Below are 21,047 nucleotides of genomic sequence, written 5' to 3'. Positions count from 1 at the left end.
CGCTCCCATCGGCTTTCGCCGGGAGCGCGATCTGACCCGGGGCTGGATGTGGCCAGCCCTTCTGCCTCCCCTCCCCTCCCCTCCCCGTGCTGAGACCTTCCGTGCTGCGCAGTTTGCCCCTTGGCTGGCCCTGCTTGTATTCCCCACCGACAAAAGGAAGGGCTCAGACGCAGTTGCCCTGGATCGACCCCGGGCAAGGCACAAGGAGAGAGCGCAAATCTGTGAGGCTTGCGCGCAAAGGAGCGAGGCCAATGCGGCTGCACCTCTAAAAAAATCGCATGCATTAGCCCCGTCCATGAAACGCAGCGGAGAAAAGGGTTCGCTGTCCGAGGACGGAAGGCCGAGCTTTCGGCGCGAGGCGCCGGCCCCCCGCCCCCCAACGCGCCCCAGCCTCGGTTCGGGGAGGGGAGGGGCGCCGCGCGGAAGAGCGCAAAGCCGGCATGCGGGCCTCGAGTCCGGTGCGCGAAGGCAGCTTCCGCCGGGCTCGGCAGCCGTCCGCGCTTGGCACCGCCGGCGCGGGCGGGAAGCGGGCAGGCCCCCAGTCGCGGCCGCGGAGAAAACGCCCCGGGCGGAGCTGGCCGGCCCGAGGAGTCGAGCGCCCTCCCGCGCGGAAGAGGCGCCGAGTCTGGCGCGGGGGGGCGGTCCTCGGCTGGGCCGCCCGGCCCGCGGCAGGCGTCAGCGGGCGCCGGCGAGGCGGCGGGAGGAGCCGGGGCTCCGGGGCGGGCAGGTCACCCCCGCCGGCCCCGGGCAGGCGAGACCCGGCGCGGCCTCCCGGGAGGCGCGAGAAGAAAAGCAGCTGCGCCCCGAAGGCGCGGCGGGCCCGCGGAAGCCCGGGGCGGAGAGCAGAAGGACGCGGGTGCCCAGCCGAGTCGGACGCTGTCAGCGGCCGGTGGAGAAAGCTCCACCCGGTGGCCCAGCTCGGGGGTCCAAGGACTCCGAGTGGCCTCACGGGACGGGTCCCGCTGCAGGGGGAGATGGGTGCGGGGCGGGGGCGGTTGAGCCGGGCTCCTCCGGAGGGCCTCGCCTCTGACGGGCCTCGAAGACCAAACCCCCCCTGGTACTTCTGCAGCTGTCCTTAGCTGGGCACAGAGTTGCCACGCTGCAGCTCGGCAGGCAGGCACGCTCGCGCGCGCGCACACACACACACGCCTGTTTTGTATGAGGACCCCCGTGAAGCAGCGTGGAAAGCTCAGTTGCAGCTGGGCCGGTGTTTTCCACTGCTTCATAGGGGACGAGTTTGCAGGCGCACAGAACCACAGAGGCCACATCAGTGCGCTGAAAGCAGCAAGCTCTGATTTAAGAGACCATCATCTGTAAACGGGAGAGGGAGGCCGAGTGTTCCCACACATCCCCGCCCCCGGCCGGGCCCCGGGTCGGATCAAGTCCGGCCGATGCCCTGAGCACGGCGCAGCCCACCGCGGTGCCCCTCCATGGCTTAACCGACACGAAGACGAGGGCACCACGGGCAGGGATCTTCCCACCCTGTGGCGCCGCCGCCCCACGCCGGGCCCCTGCTCCTCTCCCTTAATGGTCCACCGGGCCGGAGCCAGCCTTGCCTGTCGCCGGGCACGCGAAGCGCAGGCAGGGCAGGGCAGGGCAGGGCAGGGCAGGGCAGGGCAGGGCAGGGCAGGGCAAGCTCTTAGTGCAAAGGCAGACCAGGACCCTGGCTGCAGGAGTGATCTGCTGCTCAAAGGAGCTACCACGCGGTTTACTTGCATGCCGCCGTCATGCAGATTCAGACAGTCTATCTGTCCTGCCTGCCGCGCTTCTCTCTGGAGGTCTGACCAAGCTCACCCAGAAAGCCCAACAGCCAGCAAGGCACGAAACCTAAGGACGTGCACCGGCCAGTTTTTTAAACCACCATGCAGAACGTTAATACTATTTTTTAAAAATGATCCTTAATGCTGTGTTTGGGGTAAATTGTCATTGTAAGTAAAACACACCTATTGAGGAATACTACAAAATTAAAGAAAGCCAAGTTCTGAGCTTTGAGTAAGGAAAAAAATGCACTGACCTTTCAGATGTTTATTTAAAAACGGTATCCTGTTCTGGAGCCTTAAAAGGGCTCACATAAAAAATTAAAAACCCAAACTAACTCCCAAATAATAAATCAACGTGCAAAATAAAAGAGCAAGTCTATTTTAGTGCTTCGTGTACAGCTCCTTCCATCTAAATCGTGAAGTCGAGTAAGGCCGGCCGTTGCAGCTCCTGCCCGTCGTTTTCACGGAGAGGCCGCGGCTCGCTTGAGACGGCCTGTGGACATTTGGAAGGCTTCGCCGGGGAGCCCTTAAGCCATAACACGTCTACGGGATCTCCTAACCCAAAGGTTGCTCTGGATCGTCTTTTAAAACAAGGATGCCACAGGAAATCAATATACTAGGAATTATTCATAGGGTATGTTCCTAGGCATTACAGGAATCAACTCTCAATTTCTTATCATAATGATTTCTTTCCATAATCAAGATCGACACAGACGGTAATTATAAAACACCGCAGAAAAGTCTGACTACATTTGCACTGATCACAAAACGCTGCTGAGTGTGTTTGCGGTTGCATTAGCTTAGCTTAGCGCGTTTCTATTTCACACGAGGCTAGAACATTTTACAAATATTATCTCGATGTAACCGGTGCCTTTGATTTCACTGAGATGCCTCTGGCGCAACGCTTTTGACAACGCGCTTGGGGGTGTCAGCCACGGAAGGGCGAAGGAAGGGGCAGCCAGACGGGAAGCTGCCCAGAGAAACTCTCCTTGCGGCAATTGAACCCACCGCCAGCTGAGATGCTTAAGGAGACCACCTGGCCAGGAATTCACACTGGATGAACCACATCCACACGTCGTTCCAGGCTGCAGCGTAGGCGGAACCCAACTGCCTTTCAGTTTACACGCGTCCCAGTCATGCAGTGCAGCTCTTGACTCAGAAAGTATCAAAACGCATAGAAAAGTATTTCAGAATAAAACGCGTACAAAATTGTGTATTCATGAGAAAGTACATTTAAAATAATGCATTTAAAAAGTATTTCAGTATGATTTTATAAAACGGACTGATGCCGAAAGAGGGCAGAACCGAGATGGGGAAGGACAGAAGCGAAGCCGTGATGGGCCAGAAAGGATCCCGATCTGTCCTCCGACCGAGCAAAGCCGATTTTCCGAAGAGGGGCGGAACGGAATGGGAGCACCTCCAAGCGAGTGCCTGGCCAGCTTCAGAGCAGCTGGAAGAGCTGCATCTTTCTCGAGAAAGATTAGCGTAGCCAAAGGCCTTAATGGCTCAAACGGTAGCCCTATGAAGGAAACCAGAGTTCGCGGCTTTATCCCATTTCGGGAAATTGGGATACAGAGAGGAGGAGGGAGCCCTCATTGGATTTTTCCCAGCACACGCAGCTGACGTCCCCACCAGGGATACTATTTTAGGAGCAAGTCTACGCAGGCATCTCATCTCATCTCATCTGCATGACAACTGCCCGCCCTAAGGAATACCTGACGTTCAACCCCTGTTCCTGTGACTGCCCCTCGAAACCCCCGTCCCCCGACTCCCGTTCAGCTTTCTGACGGGATCTCAGGCAACGGAGGCCTCTGTGAAGGGTTTCGTGGTCACAGCACAAGCCCTGGGCTGAAGACCCACTGCTAGGGGAAGGTGCAAGCAATTCCTTCAGGACCTAGACGTGCATCTACTGTCCACTGCTTATCATGATAGAAAATCCTCACGTGGGGCAGAGCCCCAAACCTGGGGAGTTTTCTATCTTCACTGTGAAACTGATGGAAAAGGGTTAAAATTGTGTTCCCTGGTAAGAGTAGTGAAAGGAGTCAACTTCCCAGAGGAAGATGCAGGGGACATGAGAGTGGGGGAAGAGACGCTTCCCACCCCCCCGCCAAGGTTTCCTGATTGGGAAAAGATTGGGGATTCGTTTATCTGGTATGCAGGAATGCAGGAGCAATGCGCCAGACCTGTGGCAAATGGGGTGAAAAAATGACCGGCAGCCTGTGGCATCCCAACTGCAGAGCTCGGGGCACCTCATCTGGCCTTGTTCCCCCTCCTTGCCAGATGCCCGCCTTGCGCTACGAACCCAGTCTAAGCACAGCGACCCCACGCCCATCCTCTCCCACCAAAGACAGGCCTGCCACAGGGGCATTAAGCACAAGCCTTAAAAGCAGCCCCCCCCAGTCCTCCTATGGAGAAAACAGACGGCCAACTGCCCCCCTTCCATCCAGAAGCGCAACCCTCCTGCCCCCACGGGATCCACAAGAGGTTAAGCCGGGGGGTTGAACTTAAGCTGCATCCACGCGTGGCATCACAAGAGAGGAAAGGAGCCCGTCAGCTGAAGGTGGAGGAGGGTGCAAAGGCTTTCCTGGCGGTGGCCTTTAGAGCAAGCCCTGCTTTGCCAACGCTGACCTCAAAATGACACCCATCAAGGCAGAATTTGAGCACATCTCATCCCCTCCCTGCAAAAAGCTCTCCCCGGCACGGACTCCTTCCCACATATCCAGGGCTGGACCCGATAAGAGGGTCTGGGAGACCAGGTGGACACGGATGCGCCTCTCAGGGCTGGACCTGCCTGTTCTTCGGAGAGGGGCGTCAGCTGGGGGCACCTTGGATCCAGCCCCCAGACTCCCACCCTGTCGCAGCTGTGACATCCCAGGCCCCCAACCTGCTGGGGGTCCCTCCTGGATGCATTCAGCCAGAGGACCCCCAACACGGCAAGATCGAGGACGCGCCCTGTCCACCTGCCTGCCTTCCCAGACGAAACACGCCCTGCGCCTTTAGGTGGGCAAAGGGGCTCCTGAGAATACCTCATGCCACACCTCACTCGATTGTCAGACAACCCCCGAAACCTGCAGTTGCTCCCTGCAACCCGTTCTGCTCAAAAAACAACCCAGTCACGTACACAAGGAAGGACATGGCTGTTCTGGACGCCTGGGTCAGCCAATTCCCTCTTGCTCTCTGCCCCGCCTGCCGGGTGCCGGGCCCCTCAAGGAAAAGGGCCTGGGCTGACCATCACTCTTTGCTCCCCCCAACTGGGGCCAGCCCAGCCGGAGCGAAGCGGACGGTCCCACCGGCGTCCGTCTTGAGCGGCGCAGCCCCAGCATCAACTTTCACCTGCTTTCCTCCCCCCACGACCTTCTCTGCCTCCCCCACACTTATCCACGGCCTCAGCCAGCCCCACCCCTCCGCTCCCAACACAGGGCCCCCGGACACTGTTCATTAGGACACGATGTCCGGGACCAAACCCAACTCCCACCCGCCCCCGTCACGAGCAGGCCCTCTCCAAGGTCTCACCTGGGGTCTTCAAAAGCAGCCTCTTCCTCTCACCCCTCCCCCTTTTTTCCGTATTGGAAACTCGTGCCCCCCCATTAAGAACCACTTGCAAAATTAAATTAAAAGAGCCAATTTCCTGTTAATTGTTGCTCATGTCCATCTCAGCTGCTCTTTGGAGATTTGAATGGAAAAGCATAAAATACCCTGAGTGAAATGAAGACACAGCAGAGTCTCGTTTAACCGACCTTCGCTTATCCGACCTTCCGTCTTATCCGACGCCCCTAAAAAACACAGCAACACGCATAAATTGGCGACGAGAAAAGTGCGCCGCTTGTTTGCGAGCGTGAGTGTACCCTTTCTTGTTGCTCCTGACGGTGCGGCGCCGCAACGCAAAAATCGATTGCAACAGGCGCAGCGGATCGGTTTTTGTTTTGTTTCTTTACCGCACTCAATCGTTACTGTGTGTTATCCGACATTTTCGCTTATCCGACGTTCTGCCGGCCCGTTTAGGTCGGATAAGCGAGACCCTACTGCAATACTATTTACTTGCTGCCATCTGAAGGAGCTGAAGCGTTTATTTCGTGTGTTTTTTTTATATAGAATTCTGGTGAATGTTCCGAATTCTCACCCAAAGCTTTGGAAAAAGTTTCTCTGCACACGCAAAGAGGAACCTTTCCAATGCAAGAACCCCCCTTTTCAGCCAGATCGTAGGACTGGCAGCTCCTCTGAGAAGTGACAGCTCGGAAGGCAGCCGCCTTGCGCTCAGGAGGCCCTAGAACCGCAGCCTAAAATCCACACAAGGTCAGGCCTGGATCAGATTCTAATTATGCACGCACAATATTTGATGAAGTGTTCAACTGAGCCTGGCAAGGGCTGCACGTTTACATTTACACCCTAGAACAGTGTTTCTCAACCTTGGCAACCTCAAGAGGGGTGGACTTCAACTCCCAGAATTCCCAGGGTGCGGAATTCTGGGAGATGAGGTCCACCCCTCTTAAAGTTGCCAAGGTTGAGAAACAGTGACTTAGATCTTACAGATGCTAGCACGGCAGCTTCTGAAATCTGACCAACCACTAGAGGGCAGCAAATAGTTAGGATTGTGAATTTAGCTTTGCTGCTGGGCTTCCACTTGCTTAGCTGGGTGATGGGAGGTCTGCAGGGGGGAAAAAAACTGAGAACAGGGAGACCCCAACCATTCAACCCTGAGCTACATAGTTCCTCTACTGCTGGAATAGTGTTGCTTTCTTTTGTGGATTTTGTCTGGATTTGGCAGGTCGGACCGGATGGCCTGAGCTGCGATGGAACTTCCATGTCCAAAGGCAGCGTGCTGCGACCTTACCTATTGGGGCAGGGAGGGGGAACAAACAGGGCAGGAACATTTGGCTCCAGAGGCATCTAGCAGGTGCTAGACACAGAAATGCCTAGTGCTCCCTTGATCTGATCTGGTTTCAGCAGAGCCTCCTTTTGCCAAGAGTTTATATCTGACTGTCCCTTGATGGGAGACCCAGAGAAGTAAGGGGAGGAGAGGTATAATCCCAGCCATTAGCCACGATGCCTCGCCATGGAGTTGGCTTTCGCGAGGGCTGGGGGGGCACCAACTTGAATCAGCTTGAACTGGAACTGAGCTGAAGGGGGCCTGGAGGGTCTGGGGAACTAGGTGTCCGTCTCGGAAGGAGAAAGGCCCTCTAAGCTCAGCGGCCGGAGCAGGAGAGAATCAATCCCCGTTAAAAAAAAAAAGGGTTAACTCTGACTGGACTGTTCGCTGTATTCTTTTCATCCCTACAAAGCGTTATGGCCGATTCTCACAATACATTACACCCTAAACCTGGGTTATCAAGCGTTAATTGCTGCATTCACCTAGCATGCAACGCCCAAATAATAAACCTTGTTATGGCTTACGCTGATGGTTTGGTTCACACACAGACAGCTGGAGGAAGAACAACGGTGCCCCACCGCAGAGACCCAAACAGCCCAATCTCGTTTTCAGCCAGGACAGGCGCGTGGTGCAAACGAGGCCGCACAGCTGGAGCCAAGTTGCACGGCAAGAAAACAGCAGGAGCGGGAAGCGAAGTCTTCAGAGTGAGGAAGGAGGAAAAGGAATACAGATTAGGGTTTGGGTGGGATGCGGGGGGGGGAGGGGAACGGCAGGGAGGGGTTCCACTGGGAAGGGGCACTAAGAGCGATTGCGTCATTTAAACAATGAAAGGGGAGAACATAATCTGCTTTGGGAGCCCTTGTGCCAAAACCGCCAGAACCCGGAGCAGGCTCAGCCCGTCCCGCTCGGGGTACAGGGCTGAATCGCCCCCCACTGGAGGGCCAGTTTCAATGTGACACTCCCACGCGCGCCCCAGGGAGGTCTCCCTCCCCGCCCCTGCCCAGCCTCTCCGGTCTGCCCAGATAAGGAGTTTGTCTTGCTCTGCTCACTGCCGGCAGCTTCCCTTGCAACACTGGGGGGCTTTTAAACCAGAAGCCCTTTGGCGCAGTCCTCCCTGGGTCTCCTTCAGCCCCCTTCCTTTGCAGCAGAGAGAAGACGTCCAGGCCGGGCATCTGGTCTGCAAAGGATGTGGGCAGCCAGCTGGTTACGGGGCAATTCACTTTCTGGGGTTGAGGAACAGCTTTAACCGTCAGCTAAGTGAACAGCTGGGCTTCACACCACATGCTAAGCTGGGAAAAACTTAATTAACGGACCTGTCCTGCTGTGCGAAAACCTGGTTAAACGCCCTGCACGAACGCAGCCCTAATCTTCCAACCGCCCGCGAAAGGGACGCGAACAGAGGCCAACCTCTGCAAAGGGAAGGCGACAGCCCCAAAGGGCAGCAGCAGCAGCAGCGATCAGAATGTCGAGGCCAAAAGCTACGTGTGAATCAGCAGCATGACGAGGTTGCAAAAAAGCCAAATGCAGTTTTAATGTTTGCAGCGCCTCCTTATTCACCCTCATCTGGAACACCGTGTTTAATATTCAGTGCAGTGCTATGGAAAGGGGGGAGGCCAGCTTCGTTGGATCAGAAAAGGTGGCTGAGGCATGCAAAGCCGGTTGCCCAAGGGGAAATGGAGAGGAGACGGGCACAGACGGGCTGGATGGGGGGGTTGGGGCCAGGAGGACAAGCCCCTCCATACTCCAGGGAGGACTGAAGCTGAGGAGGAGCATCTGAGAGAGAGGCTGGAGTCTGGGCCGTCCTTCAGCGCCAGCGTGTGCGTGGGGCGGGCGGGGGGGGCTCAGAACACCTGCACTCTAAACCTTAAATCTCACCCGGCAGACTGGAGGCTGCCCCAGCCCCAGGGAGGTCCGGTTGCCTCCACAACTTTAGGCACCCCCGTTTCCAAGAAAGCCAAAGTGAACAGAAGTTGGCACAACCTCTACACGTAAAAGAAAAACACAGCATCTTTCAGCAAATTTGAATGCATACTGCAGATACTAGAAAACCCCAAAAGACTGAGTATGGCTAGGGCAGGAGCTTTGACCCCCTCGGGCAGAAGTAACAGCTTCCAAACATTTCCTGGAGCAACTGAGGATCATGCTATTCTAACTTTGGGGCTTCCCCCCCGCTCTTCCTTGCCGAACTCTCCTAGGTCGGAAAGATTCTTAGGTCTCCTGGCAGGCACTGCATGCTTGAGATCTCCCCACAGACTTTCAGTAGTACGTGGGGATTGTGAAAGCCATTCAAAATCTTTCCTCCTCTTTCTTGTAAGCACTTCGTGGTTGATCTGGGAGTATCTTTCCGAGTGTTGTCCCGTGAAATGTCTGACCCCTTTTCAGCTTCAATTTCTTTACTGGCTACACAGCATTAACCTCCAGGATATGTTGATATTTAGTTGAATCCATTCTGCCTTCCACCCGTGTGGTATTTCCTGGGCCACGGGCTGCCCGGGACCCCCTCTATTCTTAACCAGTCAGCGAGGCTGCTCCTCTTTTCAAATGCTTCACCCTTTCTCCAAAAAGTGCTTTGCGTCACTGCAACTGAACGGTTTGCGTTTTGCCACGTCAGTCCAAAACCCTTTGTTCCAGGGCATTTCAGGCCGTCAAGGTTTTCTTTCGGGTGCCCCGGGTAACGGCTTTCGTGGTAAGGCAGGGGAATGGGTTTCCTTTTGACCGTTCTCCTGTGCCGAGCACTGTCGGGTGAGCAACGCTGGGCTGCGGAGCAGGAGATCACAACTCCGGTAGCAACCAACTCTTCAGCTGGGTCCTTGCAGTGATCTGTGGGCTGGCCGGATTCCAGGCAGTTTTCTTATTCTGAACCTGTAAATAACTGCGTGCAAGTAGTAGGGACGCATTCAGACTTACAGAAGGACGTCCTCTTTAACTTTGTCCCGTGCAGAGGTAGTGTCGGCTTCTCTTCACGCGGCTATTCCTTGAAACATATAATTTGGCCAGGGGTGCCACGCTTTTGCATGCCATTATATTAACAGACACGTTCATCAGGTGCGTATTGGCGTATGGGAATATCAGTTGCGCCAAGCAACACAATGCACTTCACGGCTGACCCACAAGACGTTCCTTCGGATCTCATTATCAAAAATGGGGTGCTGCAGAACGTCCGTGTGGGCTCCCTGGAGGCACAGGGGTCTGGTTCCAACCCCACTCATGTCACGTGCACGGTGCCGTCATCCGCCACAGGCCCGCCCCTCGCTCCCCTGCAGATGCCCACGGGGAATGGGGCAAGCCCCCACTTCCTCGGGGTTTTAAGAGCTTCCCTTTCCTCTTCCAGCGGCAAATCTGAGGCTCCCGCAGCGACCCAACTTCCCTTCTCCTTCCTTCCTATGAACATGGATTATTTTGACCAAGGCTGCCCCTCCCTGCCCCAACACTTTGCCAAAAGTTGCTCTGGAACCGGCCGGGCGTGGTGGTCTGTTCTCCAGGCCGAGCCAAATGCCGCCCGGCCCTCCCCCTCCCTACTGGGACACGGGGGGGGGCTGCTGTCCTTCCAGGGGCTTTCCAGAAAAAAGCCCAGAGGGGATCCGGCCACATGGTGGCCACGCGTAGCGGGCGCAGGCTCTGGACCTCCGGGCCCGCATCAGCCGCTGTCGGAGGAGGTGTGGGGTGCGGTGGGGGGAGACCTCTGCTGCTGTGTGGGGGTCCACGAGGAGCGCTCGGAGCCGTTGGAGGTGCCGTAGACGCGGGGCAGGGCCCGGTGCTGGTGCTGGTGCTGCTGCCACACGGCTTGGCTCACGAGACCCGGCAGTGCGTGCAGGGTGAATCCCAGTGTGTCAATTTTGCCCTCCAACGCGCTGATGCGCTTCTCCAGGTCTTCATTGCGCTCTTGCAGTTCCGACACCATGTCGTACATGATGTTCTGCGTCTGCCGAGGAAGAGAAATAAAGTCATCTGCGTGTGGACTGCAACCGGCTGGACTACTGCAGCGCTTTCTTTACAGGGCTACCCTTATGACGTACAGAATCTCGGGGGGGAGGGTGGGGGTGGAACAGGGGTGGCGGCGGCGGCAGCTTGGTCGCTGAGTGGGGCACAGTCCTGGGGTCGCGTTGCACCCGTTCTGCCGGCCACCCGTTTCTCCCTAGGTTCTGTCCGACGCCCTGACCTGACCTGAAATGGACATCCCTGCCCTGTTTCCCTACAGATTTAATATCTATTAAACCTCTAAGTTGTTCAGCCCGTAAAGTTCCTCAGCAGGAACTAATTTAAAAACAGGTAGGAAGCAATACAGCACAATGGACGAACAATGCGGGAAATGCGTAAACCGTAGAACTTGAATGATTTGCAGTGAGTGCTGGACTGAGCGTGTGATGCTGCAAGGAACACGGACCTGACAGTTAAGGTATCACGGCCAGCATTGCCGGCTGCAGGGAGGTGAGAAGGGGGGGTCAGGGGCATCGGCAGAGAGTGGTCCGAAAACGTCAAGGTGGCAGCCGCTACGGTGTGATCAAAACCCACCCTGTTTTTTTTAAACGTGCGTTCCATGCACAGCACGCCTAAAAAGCAGGCGAAGCTTTTCAAACTTGGCCACTGCAGCTGAAGGAAACGGGCTAAACCTTCTTGATCTAGAAGCTCCCCTAAGACAAGCCCTAATGAAGTCGCCCTGTGCGAAGGCGGCCCCTCCTAACCCGCCCCCCGCCCCCATCAGAGGCAGGTCCGGGTCCCTCTCCCGGCGCAGGGCGCAAAGGGTCTTTCCCGAGTCCGGCACCGACCCCCCCGGGAAACCCCTCCGCAGGATCGCTGACTGGGGCCTCGGGATGGGGGGAGCCCTCCCTGCCACCAAAACGGGGGGGTCTCCTCCTGCCTTTCCAGTCCCCCCAACACTGCGAACCTTTGACAGGTCCACCAGCATGTTAGCTTGATCGCTGAGTTTCCTTTGCTCCATCTTCACACTTCTTAACCTGGAAAGCAAAAACTGTCATCATCGTCTTCACCATCATCTTCTCAAGGACTTAAGCAACCAACCAGGCGGGGGGGGGGAGGGAGGAAAGGCTCCCACCTCCCCTGCAGATGAACACACTCAGTCCTCGGACCCAAAGGCTTGCAGTGGGACCTCCGGTCATGGGGGCAGCCCCTCTGCTTGCCTCTGGGCGGGCGGGGGCGCCCCATCAACAACCTTCCTATTTCTCCAAGGCTCTTGGAGTGCAACGAACACTTTACAGCTGCCTTTCTGCTGCCCGTTTCCTTCATTTCTACACGCCTTTGGGGTCCTTCCCTGGATCCCCCTCATAAACTGCAAAACCTGTAAAGTTTATAAATTCGCAGCCCAAACTGTTGGAACATGCAGGCACACGATCGCTGTAAGAGCCACTGGATTGGGAAGAAGCTTCTACCAAAAAGTACTCGATCTAAGTGGAACTTCCACCTTCAGAAGCAGTCTATCTCTGAATACAAAGAGTCAACCATCACCCACCTTGATGGTCTAGAACGAGAGTAGGAAATCTGTGGCAGCTCCCATTAGCCCCAGACAGTGCAATCAATGGCAGGGATGATGGGAGTCGGAACCCACCCGCATTTGAAGGCCGTTTCCCTGTCTCTGCGTTATGCTTTCATCTAATCCAGCTGGACAGTTTCTTTGGTTTTTATTACTGACTGGCAAACAATAAGGCCACTAATACCTATTAACTGTGAGGCGTAATGGAACTTCCACATCCAGGGATAATCTACCTCTAAGTACCAGATGCCGGGGGCAGAGGAGAGGATGACAGCAGTGGAGGACCGCCGATCCTGTGTTCTTGCCTGACGCTCCCCGAAGGGTTAGGAAGGAAGAGGACTTGGCGTGATCCAGCCCCGCAACGGACTAGAAACACGTCTGGCCCGGAGGAGGCAACCGAGGGCTTCTCCGTCAGGGTCAGGGTCCTGAGCGAGAGGGGTGTGGAGGAGAGGCCCTCCCGGGCCAGGAATGAGGTGGGCACAGCGGAGAGGCCCTCCCCAAAGCAGCCTTGCCCGGTCACCGGCCAGATCAAGGAGATCTGCCGTGGAGATCGGGAGATTCAGCCCAAGCGAGGGACGGACCGGGTTCCCCTTGCCTGGCATCACCAGCAGGTGACCAGCCTGCCCACCTGCGAGGCCGCGCGGGAGCCCAGATTCGACGGGGAGAATCGTCGGTTTGGCTTCCTCCACCACAGGGAAGCCCCGCGGTAAAGGAGTCCTCTGCGACCCCACCTCACCCTTAGTAACATTTTGCAAGCAGCCCACGGTTCCCTGACCCCCAGACCCACACGGACGGGTCAGAAAATGCCAAGCGGGAAGGACCACCTTGGCTCTGCCACTGATATTCCTGCTCAGCTCAGCACCGGCGGGCCTGGGGCTGACCCTCTTTGGGTGGCAGAGCCTGGCGGTCCTTGCAAGGGGTCCCTGGGTCAAGCTCTGCCAAGGCCAGCAATGGCGCTTCTTTGCCCACTGAAGCCTTGCTGACCAGCTGCCGGTGCCCCTGCGCAACGGAGAGATTCCCTGCCTGCCCCTCTGCCCAAGCCAGGGTCTCGCTGACCGGCTGGCACCACCCTCCCACCGAGGCAGGCCACGCCGGGGTCCAGGGCTTGCGGTAGGAGAGGCTCCTATGGAGCAGCCAAAGGCTCCTACTGAGAGCTGCCTTTCATTCACAGCCATGAGGACTGGAAACTTAGGGTGAGGGTCGTCTCCTCTGCCAGTGGATGTCCCAGTTTGCACCCTGGGCCGAGCCTCCAGTAAAAGAGGCGGCCGAACAAGATGGCCAGAAAGCTTGGCGGGGCCCCTCCATCTCTGAGTCCTCCCTCCAGGGGCCTTCGCAGAGCGCAACCCTCCCACTCCGGGCCAGGCCAGAGCGGGAGCCAGTTCCCAACACCTGCCTTGAGAGGGAGGAGCACCGGGTCGGCCCAGTCCACCCGCCACGCACCAGGCGGCACCGTTCAGGCGCCTCGGAGGTTATGGGTGGTGACCACGGGACGGGGGTCCTCATGGGCGGGTTCCCTGGATTAATGGGGGGGCATGGCAGAGACGGGGTTAAGGCGGAGCGGGGTGGGCAGGAAGCAGGTAAACAGGTCGACTTACTGATGGATGGCTTGGAGGAACTTACGCTGGTGTTTCCGCACCTTGGCGTGGTCAAGCTTTTTCACCAGCTTGGTGTGCTTGTAGATCAGCCACGTTTCCCTGAGCACGTTGGCCGCCGAATTTTTCACCTGGGAGGGGGTGGCATCAGGTGAGAAGGGAAAGCCCGGCCCCAGATGGGCAAGGGAAGAGCGCCAAAACGGCACTGGGGAGCCCCTTCCTCACTTGCTCCCCACTGACCCACTTCTTCCCCAAAGAGATCTTGCTCCAAAGGCCCCCCAAGCTGCTGCAGATTTGGGGCTTTGTGGATGGCCCCCAGCTAAAAAGCAGGAAAAACGGGGGGCGATCCTCACCCCCAGAGGGACGCACAAAGGGGGTCTCCAGGGAGCAGCGTTGGGAGCGATGCTTTTTAGCATCTCTCTGAGTGACCCGGAGGGAAGGCCGAGCAGTGGGGCGCCCACGCTTGCCGATGGGCAAAGTCAGAAGGGATCAGAAGCGGATCCTAAGGGGTCTCTCCCAAGGGGGAGAAAGGCCGTCAAATGCAGTTCAGCATCGGCAAGCGTAAACGATGCACGTAGGCCGACCTGCAGCCGGACAGAACCCCCCCCACTTCTCGTCGTTCCTCCGCGGTCCCCTCTCTTACCCGCTTGGTTAACTGCGTGTCCATCATGAAGTTGTGGACGTGTTTCTCAGCTTTGGTGAGCTCTAGCTTCCGGGCCACAACGGCAACCACTAGTGCCGTGCACCCTGCACCCTGAAACACAGCAAATGGGCGTGAAGAAAGTCACTTTCCCCACGGAGAGATGCAAGGAAGGGGGCAGCCCAAATCCGCTCATCATTCCTGCTTTGAAGGCATCGTGGTGTATCCTCAAGGGCTGTTCCAATTTTGTGGGAGCTGCGTAAGTTGAGCGAGTTGCCCTGTTGTTTTGATTTTTGCATTTCTAATATTCCAAGAATTTCTAAAATTCCTTGCAAAGAAAAATCGAGCATGTCAGGAAAATATAGCACAATTAAGCAGGTGTGAGATTTCAGGCTGCAATGTAATGTGTGAGGAGTTTAGAATGCTTTTTTCCCCTATACAAAGGGAGCAATCGGCCAAAAAAAAAAGTGTTGGGGGAAATCCAAGTCCCGCTAGGTTAGATTTCTACCTGCAAGGAGATTGGGTTTTCTTATAACATAAAAAAAATTTCAATGTGCAAAGTGTCCCTTCCACTCTTTACAGATCCTTCAAGCTCGTTTTAGGACCTGGTGTGAAATTCTTGGAGAAAAACAGGTTGGGACGGAGGTGATGCAGAATGCCCCCTTCAAAATGCAGGTGAAAAATCAGATTTTTGAAAATGACTCAGAAACAAAATGAAGCTGTGCTTCTTTTGCTCTCTTGCTGCTGCTGCTGATGATCCTGCCCCCCCCACCCCCAACTGTATCCGTGTTTCCTCAAAAGTAAAACGCGTTGACCTCAGCACAACTGGCTTCTGCTATTAATCAGGTGGCATCTTGCTCGAAGAGGCATTTGAAAGACATGATACTGTCGGGAGAGCTTGGGCTGGGCCGGATGGCGTTTCTTGGCCCTGTCCCACTGAGGACCTCGGGAGTGGGGGGCCACTTGGCTCCGGAGCCTTACCATAATGCCGGTGAGCAGGCAGACCCCCTTCCCGCAGTAGGTGTGGGGAACCATGTCTCCGTAGCCGATGGAGAGGAAGGTGATGGAGATCAGCCACATGGCCCCCAGGAAGTTGCTGGTCACGTCTTGCTTGTCGTGGTACCTGCGCGGGAAGAGACGGGGCCTCCCTCAGCGCCCGGTGAGTCCTCCTCGCTGCGCCCCCCCCAGCAAAGAGCCGAGGGTCTGCGGAGGAATCCCATCTCGGGGCTTCCCCAGGACGGAGCGGCCCTGCCTGGATGCAAGCCTTCGCCCGCCCAGTATCTGGTCAGGCTGGCTGGGAGTCATGGGTGCTGGAGTCCAACACCACAGCAGGCTGTCTCCAGGCGCCGGAAAATATCACGCGGCCCAAAAGAGACCCATCTCGGCCACAATGCAGGGGGGAGGGCGGGCATCGTCCCCCGAGCTTCAGAACATCCCTTGGTCAAGGAAGCCAAGCGGGGTGTTCTGAAGCCCAGGGAGCAAACGAGGTGAGAGTCTTGTCCGCTTTTGCGATGAACTGACACGTTGTGGTTTTGCTTCCTTCCTCGAGGCTGTGGGGCTCAGTTCTGGCAGCCCGGCTGCCTCCCCCAGGACGTCCTGCCCACAGGTGAGCTGGGGAGGGCAGGAGCTCCATCCTGCTTTTTATCCTGGACGCGGCCATACGTGAGCCCAGCCACATGTGACAAACGGCAGAGGCCGAACCCCAAAAAGGATCAGGAAAACCCTCTATTTGAGTGGAATAGTTAACGAAAAGCAAGTTGTATCCAATGCCATTCATCTGGGACTGGCTTCTCTCTGATTATGGCGATCATTTGGCCGCGCCTTTCGGAGGAAGCCCCACCAGCTTTGCAGGGTGCTGGGCCAAAGCGCCAGCTGCGACCAAGCAGGAAGGGCCAGTCAGCTTTTGCTTCGTGGTCCAAATGTTGAGGGTGGACCTGCTGGGGTCCTCCTACCTTCGGGTGCTGTGAAGGGAAGGGACTGGAGCAGAGAACCCCGACAGGGGTCCAGCGTTGACTAGCCCTGACCGGGTGCCCTGCGGAGGGCCAAGACCTGTCCTTTCTGGCCCCCCTGCCTGCAGGTGTCGGTGTCCGCGGGAGGAGCAGAGCAAGGCGAGGGGCTTCATTGTGCCAAGGAGAGGAACGGCATCCTTTGCACCAGGCAGAACTCACGTCCTGGTGCAAGACATCGCCGTGGCTTGCACCGGGGTGTGTCAGAGTGCAGCACCGGGAAAGGCCACCCAGAACGGGAAGATCTGGGACCCTGCACGTCAAGAGCCCCAGCCCAACTCTGGAAGGGTTCCTCGGCAAAGGGAAGGATCAGTGTGGCCCAGAGCAGTCAGAGCCCGGCCCTTAAGGGGAGGTGAGGGAAGCAGCCTTGGGAACAGGAGGCGCCCGGGGCATCCAGCGGAGCGTTCCCGAAGCCGGCGCCCACTGCCAGCCGCTGCAGCCCAAGGAATCTGGAGGGAGCCCGGCTGGGAAAGCCTGACCCACATTTCCTGGCTCAGGTGAGGAGGACCCTGGGAACTTTGGGGCCTCGACGCAGCCCCCTCGGGATTGGCCTGGCCCAGCCAGCAGGGCAGGAAGCTGCTCTGGGGCGCACTGGGGGCAGAGGGAAGCCGCAGAGCTTTGCCCAAAAAGCCCTGCGGTTTAATGCTGTTCCGGCCCACCACCGACTGGAGCGGAGGGGCGTGGAAAGTGCCGAGACTTTTCTGCAGCAGTTCCAGCGCTCGGTTCCTCCGAGACTCCAGCCTTGAGACGCGAGGGAAGCGGCGCTTCTCTGCGGAAGGCCCTTAGAACAGCGCAAGGGCTCCAGTGCGCTCGGAGGGAGAGGAATGCCACATAATTACTAGCCGTGGTTGTTTTTATTCACAGAACTGGAGTGGGAAGGGCTCTGGAGGTCATCCAGGCCACCCCCTGCTGCGTGCAGGAATCCAAATTCAAGCATCCCCAGGGACTTCTGTGCGTGTCCCCCCAACTGCGGGGGGGCCCTCCACCCCTCCAGGTCCCCGATCCCCCAATCAAACCCTCTTCTGGGACGGAGCCTTCCTGAATGCCTAGCCAAAATCCGCCTTCCAGCAACTTAAGGAGGGGGAGCAGGTGTGACCTCCTGAAGCATTTGGGGAGAACATCCCCCTAGTGCCACCAACCCTCACCGCCATTCTCTGAACCTGCTCCTCTCCCCCCAGAACGGGCTGAGGCCTAACAAAGCAGAGCAAAAGGGAACAGCTCCTTCCCGTGATTTGGGAGCGACGCCCCTGCTGAGGCAGACGACAACCACGTCCGCCTTTTTCCGCAGCCCGAACTTACTCCTGGCTCGTGTTCGGTTTGCAAATCAACGCCTATTCAGAGGTCCTTTCCGAGCACTGCTGCCCAGCCTGGGCTCCCCCATCCTGCCCCGTCTGAACTTCGTTTCCTCGGCGAAGAAATTACCCTTCTCCTGTTTCATTCCCTAAGAAGCAGCTCCTCCGTTCAACCCAGCCCCTTCATCCTGCTCTTCACAGTTTCCTGGGGGAACGCCATTCCTTCGCCGGAGGAGGTGAACCCAGAAGACGATACTCTGCTTTGTCTCCTGCTAAGACCGTCGCCTTTTTCGTGCAGCCAACAATGCGCTGATTCTGCTCCTGGCTTTTGCAACAGCCCCGGCTGTTCTTCTGACCATCATCTGCCCAGTTCCCTGGATGGGCAGCCTTGGGATTGCCACTGGCCATCAGCTGGCTTGGCACCCATTTCTTGATCTCACAGCAGGGGGGCGAATTTCCGCCTCTTTGGTGCCCACAGGATCTGTGGGGACCTGCCCAAGGGGGCTGCCCTGCCCTTCTATTGGTGGGCCCCTTGGCTGCCCCACCTGGGATTACTGAACGCTCTCCTGGCAGGAAGACCCCCTCCGTCCCGCTCGGGCTGTTCCAGGCCTGCCACCCTGTTCCCCCGCCTGGTCAACTTGCCGGTCTCCTGCTCAAGCCAGAGCCTGGTTCAGACGACGGGGCCGGTACTCAGGCCCCCCATCACATCCCCCAGGGCCTCCTCTCCCTCCACCTCCCTGCCCCGAGTCCCCTTCTGGAGGAAAGGGCTCCCACCTCTCGCACACCCGCACCGTCCAGGCCGCGATGATCCAGGAGGAGATGCTGAAGACCAGGAGGACGGTCCCAGGGCAGATGGTCATCAGGGTCTTCATGACAAAGCGGGTGTTGAAGTTGATCTTGTTCAAGGCACCGATGCTGCGGGAAGAGGCGTCGGTGAAGAGCTTGCTGTGCAGGAGCATCACGCGCCCGATCAGGTAGAGGCGCAGGAACATGGGGATAGACAGGGTGATGTCCACGTCGGTGCTGGCCTCGGAGGTGGCGTAGGTGAAGGCCAGGCGGGTCGTCCAGGTGAAGAAGTACTGCCCGGGGATGGGGTGGATGGCGCAGACCAGCAGCTCCAGCGTGATGAAGAAGATCCGCTCGTAGGTCATCGCAATCCGCCAGTCATCCGCACCGTTGTCCACCATGAACAGCTGGACGGGAGAACCAAGGACGGCCAGGCGGTGGGCACCAGGGCTCTGCCGCAAACCCTGCCGCCCGCCCAGCTAGGGGATAAGTCTCTGGAAAGCTGGCCGAGCACGCCCACCGCCGCCCCAGGGACAGGAGTCTGAAGCCCTCGGCCTGTCGCTGCTGTTTTCTGCCCCGTTGTGAGTAAAAGGAGAAAACACCGCCATACAGCAGGCATCGGCCGAGAGCAGAGTTGACCGATTTCTTGCAAAGCGGACCAGGGAGAAAACGGAGGCAAGGGACGAGCAAAGCCAGTGCAAGGCGCTGACCAGATTATCCTGTCCAGCCCATCAGTTACCCCCGGGAACCCCAAAGAGAGGAGCTCAAATCTACTCTGAGTTACCACAGCTTACAGATCCTAGATTTATTTAAAGCAGGGTTATGGTGCTTCCTGTTTGCAGGTCAGAGAGGAGCTGCTTATCCACCTAACCAACCGGGCTGTGTTCGAGGCTAGAGAGCCCCCTTTAATCTGGATTCCTGCACTGAGAGGGGGTAGGTTGGGGCGGACTGGATCTCCTCGAGGGGTCCTCCCAACTTTAGGATTCCAAGCCAGCCCCCGACAGAGCAGCTGGGAGGGCTGAACTCCCAGACCCAGCTCCTCTCCAGGGGACCGAACTGGGGAGGGCGACACACGAAGCCCTCACGCGTGATTAGCAGCCATAACCGTGAGATCCAAATCGCGGCCACCCTCTGGCCCACCTGCCCTTTTAAAAGTTTGCGGCTGCGCTAGTCACTTCTACTTTGATGGAAAGGACGCAGGCATTCTCATTAACGTATAAATGAATAAAGGCAGCACCCTAAGATGACATACAACTTGGAATGCAAGAGGAGTAACGGTAAAGAGCGGGAGCCAACGCGCACCATCGAAGAAAAGAAAAACAGAGGTCGAAATACAGAAATGGGAGGGGTGTTACAGATCCAGATGGAAGCAGCCAGTGTTGCTGACGACATGCAGAGGACAGAATTACAAAGAAAAGCACTAAAATGTTTGCCAAAAGGGTAAGTGGCACCGGGGGGGGGGGGCGGCGTACGGAAGTAGGAATCCACCTCCACGTTTTTATTCCAGTGACTGGTGGAAACAGGAGAGCCAGAGATGAGCTTTGGGGAAAATGGCCCAGGAGTTGCGTATTTTATTTCTTGTTTTAGTTTTGTATTATATATATTTTTATTTGTTTTTAACACTGTCAGCTGCCCAGAATCACATACTTGAGATGGGCAGCGATATAAACGAAACAAAGTAATAAATACAGAAATAAAATTTCTGAATGAATGAGATCCAGAGGAAAAAGCGATTCTGCTAGGCAGCACCGATCGGTGAGTGGGTGGGTGGATGAATGAATGGGAAGAAGAATCCAGAAAAAGTAATTGGGCCAGGCAGCCCACCCCAAACCCGCCTCTTGGCACCCAGTTTCCCACCGCTGGTGCTCAGGGCCATTCGGCGGCGGAAGGCTACCTCGAGGGGGCAGGGGGCGGGCTCCCCTGTGAGAGAGAGGCTGCAGGAGAGGGCTGGGGACGAATGAGGGGCAGGAGCCCAGCCACCTGCAGCCCCCCGAACAGGGGGCGAGGCTACAGGACCCCTGGGCTCCTGCGATTCTGCCCGTGCCGCAGAGGACCCTTCCCAGGGCCCTGAGGCTCCTCTCGGCTGCGGTTCTCACCTGCACCAGCACAACGAAGCCCAGAGCCGCTTCGACTTCTCCCTGGCACCGATCCTGGCCAAGGGCTCCGAAAGAGGGTGCCGGGCAGCCCCACTGGACCCTCTGCCCCGCTCCCAGATGCAGCATCCTCCCCATCCCACCCCTGCCCCATATCCGGGCGGCCCGGCTGCTCCTTGTGCCCCAATGCCCCTCTGCCCCCCCAGGACCAGGCTCAACCCAGCGAGGCCTGGAGCAAGGGGTCTCTCCTCCCCCAACCCAGGACACGCAAGGGCCCTCAGGAGCAAAGGGGCAGCCCCACGGCAAGGCACCTCACCTGGATCTCCCGTGCGTGGTACATGACGATGAGCCCCAGGAGGATGGCGGTGGAAAGGCTGATAAGGCATTTCAGGGCAAACGAGTAGGACGAATCCTGACGGGAGAAGAGGCGGGCGAAAGAGAGTCAGGGAGGAAGAGACAAACCTGCGGCCCATTGTTCCCAGTTCTGGCGGGATCCCCGCAGATGGCATTGCCATGCTTTGGG

General features: G+C 57.4%; 1 protein-coding gene across 6 annotated transcripts in view; it reads right to left on the bottom strand.

The window, feature by feature from the left end:
• Window positions 1-5,298: 5,298 nt before the first annotated feature.
• The window catches only part of KCNN1 (potassium calcium-activated channel subfamily N member 1), a 41,690-nt gene continuing 25,941 nt past the window's right edge, over window positions 5,299-21,047 (bottom strand). For 4 of the 6 annotated variants that reach the window (XM_088147357.1, XM_088147356.1, XM_088147355.1 and 1 more), the window contains 7 exons: window positions 20,841-20,936; window positions 18,420-18,838; window positions 15,329-15,470; window positions 14,351-14,461; window positions 13,711-13,838; window positions 11,513-11,582; window positions 5,299-10,549 (listed from right to left, as the gene is read on the bottom strand). In XM_088147357.1, the coding sequence (XP_088003483.1) occupies window positions 10,265-10,549; window positions 11,513-11,582; window positions 13,711-13,838; window positions 14,351-14,461; window positions 15,329-15,470; window positions 18,420-18,838; window positions 20,841-20,936 (1,251 nt within the window). In that variant the 3' untranslated portion in view covers window positions 5,299-10,264. The remainder of the gene's footprint in view (window positions 10,550-11,512; window positions 11,583-13,710; window positions 13,839-14,350; window positions 14,462-15,328; window positions 15,471-18,419; window positions 18,839-20,840; window positions 20,937-21,047) is intronic. The other 2 variants (XM_088147353.1, XR_015797321.1) reach the window with 2 other exon arrangements.

This window comes from Python bivittatus, unplaced genomic scaffold, assembly GCF_059951505.1.
Source record: "Python bivittatus isolate LINGU-HERP-01145 unplaced genomic scaffold, Pbiv_v1 ctg000500_np1212, whole genome shotgun sequence".
Taxonomy (NCBI): domain Eukaryota; kingdom Metazoa; phylum Chordata; class Lepidosauria; order Squamata; family Pythonidae; genus Python; species Python bivittatus.
The sequence above is the reverse complement of the archived record's forward strand: the minus strand, read 5'-3'. Positions and strand labels throughout refer to the sequence as shown.